Here is a 7,500-nt window from a genome sequence, read left to right as displayed (position 1 = left end):
GGGCGTGATTAGAACACGCGATATAATTATTTCTCGATCGATTATGTTCATTATAAATATATTACGAAAGAATATAAAGTTGATTTGTTATATTTTAATTTAATTTACTTTTCATTCTTTTCTTTTTTTTTTTTTGTTTTGTCTTTCTTGATTTATTTTATTGAATAGATCTTATTGTCGTTAACGAGTTAAAGGATCGAAAATAAAATTAGGTTGGTGATCATGGATTATCGAATTTCGAAAACTGTGATAGCGTAGGCACAGTTCAAAGTGTATTCCATGTATATATGCATTGTTTTGTCTGATTCTGTCTGGTTTGTCTGTTTATATCGAAGAAGAAGATGAAATGTAATATTTGATATCGATGCCGATTACTTTAGTGCCTGTTAATCTTAATAGAAGAATGAATTCTGATTTCATAAGTCCCAAAACCCATTCTTTTTTTCTTTTTCTTTTTTAATTTTTTTTTTTTTTGTCGTAAACTTACATCCGTTCGAGCTATCGAAGGAAGTATCGTAAAATACTCAAAATGTGTTATAGCAAAATATACGAGAAAGATCGATATTCAATCGAAATTGATTAATTTTCTTATTTTTTTCTTGTTTCTTTCTCTCTCTCTCTCTCTCTCTCTCTCTCTCTCTCTCTCTATCTATCTATCTCTATCTCGATTGATTTCAGGTCTTTCAAATGAATAAAAATCTTTGAAGAGACGTCGGAATACGAATTGAATTTTTCGTTTTATAAATGTATCGATTTGTATATTTGTTCGATCGTATAAATCGTTTATTTGTACGTTCATCTAACATATTTAGAAATGAACAATTTCAAATAACAAAGGCGATTAATAACATAATATTTTCTAATTATTTGTTCGTCATTGTTATAAACGAGAGATCTTTGGTATATGTTTTACGACGATGAAAGAAAAAAAATATTTTTCAACTTCGTTATAATCGGAGAAGAAGTAGAAAAAGAAGAAGAGGAAGAGGAAGAAGAGGAAGAAGAAAGTGGAAGATGAAAGAAGTTGATGGAGATAAAGAAAAATAAAAAGAAGAAGAAGAAGAAGAAGAAGAAGAAGAATTCATCGACAGAATTTACAAAAAAAAAAAAAAAAAAAAAAATAGAAAAAAAGAAAAAAGAAATCGTTTACTCGATTGACGTCAGGATCAATTTCGATTGATCGTTTCGTCAAAACCAGACTCTATTAATGTTTATTTAACAAAATTGACAAATTTAATATACGTGTTCAATCGACTAATTATTATTTTTCATTATTTCAGGTGGTCTCTCTCTCTCTTTCTTTCTCTCTATCTCTTTTTTCTCTTTCTCTCTCTCTCTCTCTCTCTCTCTCTCTCTCTCTCTCTCTCTCTCTTTCTCTCTCTTTCTCTCTCTTTTGCTGTCTACTGCATTTCAACTTCTAGACGGGTAATATCTTTCTTACATTGTCCTTTTCGATAAGAAGTTTTTGAAAATTGATGAACAAAAAAGAAAAGAAAAGAAAAGAAAAAAATAAAAGATAAAAAAGAAAAGAAAAAGAAATCCAAATAAGAAAAGACAACAATAGATATTAATTCCTCTTCTACGAATAATTTTACTTATCCTTTAACAAAATCTTCCCGTACGTCGTGTCATGTAGATCTCTTCGGACAAATAAAAAGAAGGTGGACATGGAATAAAAATTTCTCCTCCCTCAAAAGAAAACAAAAAAAAAAAAAAAAAAAAAGAGAAGAGAGAAGCAAAATGAGGGAGATTAAAATAAAAAAAGAGAAATAAAATAAAAATAAAAAAAAAAACCGTAAGAGGATGAAATAAAAGGATAAAATAAAAAAAAGTGACAGAGAGAAATAGAGACACAGTATATGTATATATATATATATATATATTTTATATATATATTTTATATATTTTATATGTATATATATAATATATATTTAATATATATATATATATAAATGTGTGTGTGTGTCTAAAGAAAAATATAAAAGGAAGTCTGTATACATATACATATGTATATGAATAAAAGGGCAAGCGCGAAGGTCACAGTATATTAATACTTAATGGGAAAAATACAAATGAACATACATTTCAGCGTCATTCGTCTCTGCGTGTTTCAGGGTCCAATGTGTTGCCATCATCGTTGGCATCACCAAACGTCATCTGTAAATTTCGTCGAGGAAACAGGAATGAGACTGTTAGGCGTAACAATAACAACAACAATAACAACAACAACAACAACAACAACAACAATAACAATCGCAACAATAACCAAGGATCACGAACATCGAGGTTAAGGGCAAGACGTGCTATTAATAACACCAATGAAGATAAAAAACCATTTCGTTGTCAAAAATGCGGACGTGGTTTCACATTGAAGAGAAATAAAGATCGCCATGTTAATTATGAGTGCGGACACGAGCCAAGGTTTCAATGTCCATATTGTGGATTACGTAGTAAACAAACATCACCTGTTTACGCCCATATCAGGAAGAAACATCCGGACGAGGAGGTCTTTATCTTCGACATGAAGCTTTGAACTCATTCATCGTCAACGGGATTGAAGATTTATTATTGATAAAGACAATCCATATTGATTTCTTATTTCGAATCTATTCTTATTATTATTCTTTCTATCTATAAAATTTTGAAAAAGAAAGCAAAGAAAAAAGGAAAGAAAATAATAATAATAATAATAATAATAATAATAATAATAATAATAATAATAATAATAATAATAATTTTTGAAAACAAATTTTGCCTATAATTCAGTCGTTCATTGATTGATTGATTGATTGATTGATTGATTGATTGATTGATTGATTGTTTAATGTCCTGCTGATTAAAATGCGTATATACATATATGCATATATAAAATTATGTATAAATATATAGGTATACGTTTTTTAATTGCAATGATATGAGATATATATATATATATATATATATATATACATATATATTTATATATTATGTAATGTATGATATATAAGTATATGTTAACATATTGCTCGTTCCTCGTATCCTTCCTCCATGCACGATTTAAGCGTCGCACGTAGAAACTGATGGATGTCATCACTTGAAGACTGCAACCATTCGATTCGATTCGTTCAAATCTTGTAGAATTATTTAGCACGACATACATATATACATATTAGATGTTTAAGATGTATCATAGTCTGAATCATTATTATTAATATCTTTTCTTATTCGCTGGCTATCTTTCTCTCTTTCTATCCTTGGTCTTCTTATCCTCTTCTTCTACTTTTTTTTTTCTTTTTCTAATTTCTTTTTTTTTTTATTCGATGAAGAAATGAAAAAAAAAAAAAAGAAAGGGAAAGAAATATACGAAAATCGACAGAACGATCGTTCATCCATTGAAGATATAGTATGAAAAAGAAAAGTAATAAATGAATTAATTAATTAAAAAATAAATAAATAAATAAATAAATAAATAAATAAATAAATAAATAAATAGAAAAGCCCAGAAAAAAAACGTCAACTCGTCCGGAAGATCTTCTACAGTTCACGTAAAGGTATATTCGTTCATCTGGTGTATTCAATATAATATAATATAATATAATATAATATACTATAATATAATATAATATAATCTAATATAATATAATGCAATATAATATATATTAAAAAAAGAAAGAAAAAGAAATCCCCACGGCATGTTAAATTTGAAATGTCCAACGAGACCGAGACCGAGAGAGAGGAAGATAGCGAGAGCTGATATTTCTAACTATTATTCTCCCCATTTATCTATCTATCTATCTATCTATCTCTATATATATATATATACACTCTTTTTTTTTATTTCTTTTTCTTATTTCTTTTTTTTTTCTTATTATTATTTTTTTTCTTTTTTTTTTTTTTCTCTCTTTGTTACATCACTTACTGTTCTCTCTCGGTTTAAAATACACCGTCGTTTATTATCCGTATGCATATATCTACATATATATACCTACATCTTATATATATATATATATGAACAATTTGAGACCAAAAAAGAAAGAAAAAAAAAGAAAAGAAAAAGAAAAGAAAAAAAAAGGGAAAAGAATAGAAACAAAAAAAAAGAAAAAAGAAAAAAAAAGAAAAATACAAAGCAAACCCTTAACAATAACTTATCCAGAACTAAGTGACAAACAGATCTTTGGCTATGTAACCGGTGACTAACTCGAAATTTTCAGGTTTCTATGCGGCGCCACAGCTCGACCTAAACTTCGTCTTGCAATCGTACAAAGCGTTCGATTCGAAGAGCGGCAGTAATAGTGGTGATGGTATTGGTGTTGGTGGTGGTGGTGGTGGTGGTGGTGGTGGTGGTGGTAGAAGTAGAAGAGGAGGAGAAGGGGGAGGTGGAGGAGGAGGAGGAGGAGGAGGTGGAAACAACAACAACAAAAACAGCAATAGCAGTGGAGTAGACAACAACAACAAGGACCAGAGGCAGTATCCAAGCGGTACGACATCAACAGCAGCAGCAGCAGCAGCAGCAGCAGCGGCGGCGGCATCGACAACAGCAATTACAACAACATCAACAACAACAACATCATCATCATCATCATCCAGATCACCGAACTATTACTACGGTCATAGCAGAGTCAGGAGCACCTATAACAAGAGAGAAAATTTCAGTCCGGATTACTTCAAGAAACCGTTCGGTTGTCCTAAGTGTAGTAAGCGTTTTACGGTTAAGGGTAACATGACCAGACATTTGAAATTTGAGTGCGGCCAAGAGCCGCGTTTCCAATGTCCCTATTGTGAATTTCGTAGTAAGCAAACATCGAATGTGACCTCTCACATAAGGAATAAACATGTCGGACAAAGAGCTTATGTAGTGGATCTTAAGTACGGTATCTGAGTCGATTGTCATCATCATTATTGAGGTCATCGTCGCGCGTAATTACTCGGATCGCCGTCCATCAAGGATTCGCGAATTTATGTGTATGTGTGTGCCCGCGAGCGTGCGTGCGTGAGTGCCTGCGTACGTGCCCACGTATCTGTCTGTCTGTCTCTGTCTGCTGTATGTCTGTATGTCGTCTGTTTGTCAGTCTGTCTGTCTGTTTGTTCGTTTGTGAAGAGAGAAAGAAAAAAAAAGCAAAAAAGGAAAAAAGAAAAAAAAAAGAAATGAAACGAAACGAAACATAAACGATACAAAAAGAACATTCGAAGTGAATCCTTTTCAATAGGATCATTCAATAGTCATTGCGTCCTGTACGTTCACATCTTTTCGTTATACATGTATGTATATACATATAGACGAGGATATAAATTGATATCTCATTAAATAATCACTTAATATTAATTAAACGAGGACATACACACACACACACACACACACTAATGTATCTAAGTGACAATTTTTAAGATGTAATATTTTCAAATGTGATTCTTTTTTTCTTTTTTTTTTCCTTTTCTTTTTTCTTTTTCTTCTTCTCTCTTTTTTCTATCTCTCTATCTCTATCTATCTCTATTTCTCTCTCTCTCTCTCTCTCTCTCTCTCTCTCTCTCTCTTTCTCTTTTGAGTTTTTTCCTTTTCTTTATGTTCTTACGCGCATTAAGATGTTGTAGATAATAATGATGAGAAAGACAAAAGAGATTAGAATATTTGTTAAAATTTATTTGAATAATTTCTAGATGACCGAATGACAACTCTCTCTTTTCTCTTTCTCCGATCTATCTATATATCTATTTATCGTATGTTTATTTTTAATATTTTTCTTTTCGTCAGATAATCGTTGAAAAACGTGATTGATATCGTAATTAATTATATTGTTGTTAATGTTGTTTAATTTGTTTTTTCTTTTTTCTTTGTTATTCGAGGATTGACTAATGTCGATAATGCGGGTATTAAAAGGAAGAAAAAAGAAAAATGAAAAAAAAGAAAAAGAAAAAAGAAAAAAAAAAAGAAAAAAGAAAGAAAAAAGAAAAAAGAAAGAAAAAAAAAAAGCTTTTAGCGTGCCTTCTTATGAAAATTATGTGAAAGCAGGATATTGGTGAACTAATGTCCACGTTTGTAAAGAGAGATAGAGAAACTTTAGTTTGCTTCTCGTTTTCTCTCTCTCTCTCTCTCTCTCTCTCTCTCCTTCTCTCCCTTCCTTTCTCTCTTTCTCTCTCCATCTCTCTCTTTAGTTTTCTTCACTCTCTTTCTCTTTCTTTTTGATAAACGAGAAAAATAAATCTCGTACTAATGATAAAAATTCGTAACTTACAGCTTGTTTTTTTTTTTTTTTTTTTTTCCACAATCTCGGGTGTTTCTATTTTTTTTTCTTTCTCTTTTTTTTTTTTTTTTTTTTTTTTTTTTTTTTTTTTTTTTTATTTCGCTGTGATATAATCATTAAATAATGATAAGAAAAGAAAAAAAAAGAAAGTGTAGAAAATGATATATGAGGGTATTGTCACACATGTGTGTTGTTTAGGCGCCCGATGTGTGTTTTTTGTTATAAAATACGAGTAAAAAAGCTCGATAATACCATCTTAGACTAACAATTAGATAGGCGAAAATTATATGTGTATATACATATAAATATATATATATATATATATATATATATATATATATATATTGTTTTATTTTTTTCTTATGCACGATAATTCGAACTCGTTGCAAAGGGAAAAAAATGAAGTCTCGTTCTAAAGATAAAATTCGTAAATTTTAGCGATCTCGGCTGTTTTTTTATTTCGCTGTGATATAATTATTAAATAATAATAATAATAATAATAATAATAATAATAATAATAATAATAATAGTAATAATAATAGTAATAATAATAAAAATGGAAAAAAAAGAAAAATGTGAAAAAAATAAAAGAAAAAAGAAAAAAAAAAAGAAGTGTAGATAAGGACATAAGAAGATATGTCACACACACGTGTGTTGTTTAGGCGGCCGTTGTGTGTATATTTGTTATATATATATATATATATATCAAATGAATAGAGATGCCTGATATATCTTATTAGATTTAGATAGACGAAATTGATGATATATATACATATATATATATATACATCATATGTATATATACAAATATACATATATATCTTTGTTCGTCAAATCATTCCAAAAGTACCAGGGTATTATTCGAAAGTTTTTTTCTTTTTTCTTTTCTCTTTCTTTATTCACTTTTTTTTCTTTTTCTTTTTTTTTCTTTTTTTTTTTGCGAGATTATTAATGGAATAAGTACGTTCGCGATAGATCAGTGACAGGATTGATTAGTCTATCATTTTTAGTTAAGTTAAAGAGAAAGAAAAGAAGAAGAAGAAGAAGAAGAAGAAGAAGAAGAAGAAGAAGACGCAGATGAAGGATAAAAAAGAAAAAGAAAGGAAAAAAAAAACAAAACGAAGAAAAGAAATAAAAAAGTAAAGAAAATTGCGTTAATAGAAAATGTCTCCTTGTCACTGATCGTAATAATTGTCCATCTCTGATATATTTTCCATGGTATTATTTCTTGAAACGAACACGTGTGAACACGTATTATTTCTGCTATGGAAATATGTAAAAT

At 29.3% G+C, this 7,500-nt stretch overlaps 1 protein-coding gene across 20 annotated transcripts in view; it reads left to right on the top strand.

Moving 5' to 3' along the window:
• The window catches only part of LOC124429034 (longitudinals lacking protein, isoforms F/I/K/T-like), a 284,869-nt gene that overhangs the window by 124,394 nt on the left and 152,975 nt on the right, over window positions 1-7,500 (top strand). Inside the window, exon 7 of one of the 20 annotated variants that reach the window (XM_046973768.1) lies at window positions 4,191-5,453. The exons of 18 other annotated variants lie outside the window; for them this stretch is intronic. In XM_046973768.1, coding sequence (XP_046829724.1) covers window positions 4,191-4,858 — 668 coding nt within the window. In that variant the 3' untranslated portion in view covers window positions 4,859-5,453. Of the gene's footprint in view, window positions 1-2,114; window positions 3,393-4,190; window positions 5,454-7,500 lie in introns of those variants that run through there. One more of the 20 variants, XM_046973790.1, reaches the window with a different exon arrangement.

The sequence above is a fragment of the Vespa crabro genome, chromosome 14 (genome assembly GCF_910589235.1).
Source record: "Vespa crabro chromosome 14, iyVesCrab1.2, whole genome shotgun sequence".
Classification (NCBI taxonomy): Eukaryota; Metazoa; Arthropoda; class Insecta; order Hymenoptera; family Vespidae; genus Vespa; species Vespa crabro.
Note: the sequence above shows the minus strand (reverse complement) of the source record. Positions and strands in the feature narration are given on the sequence as shown.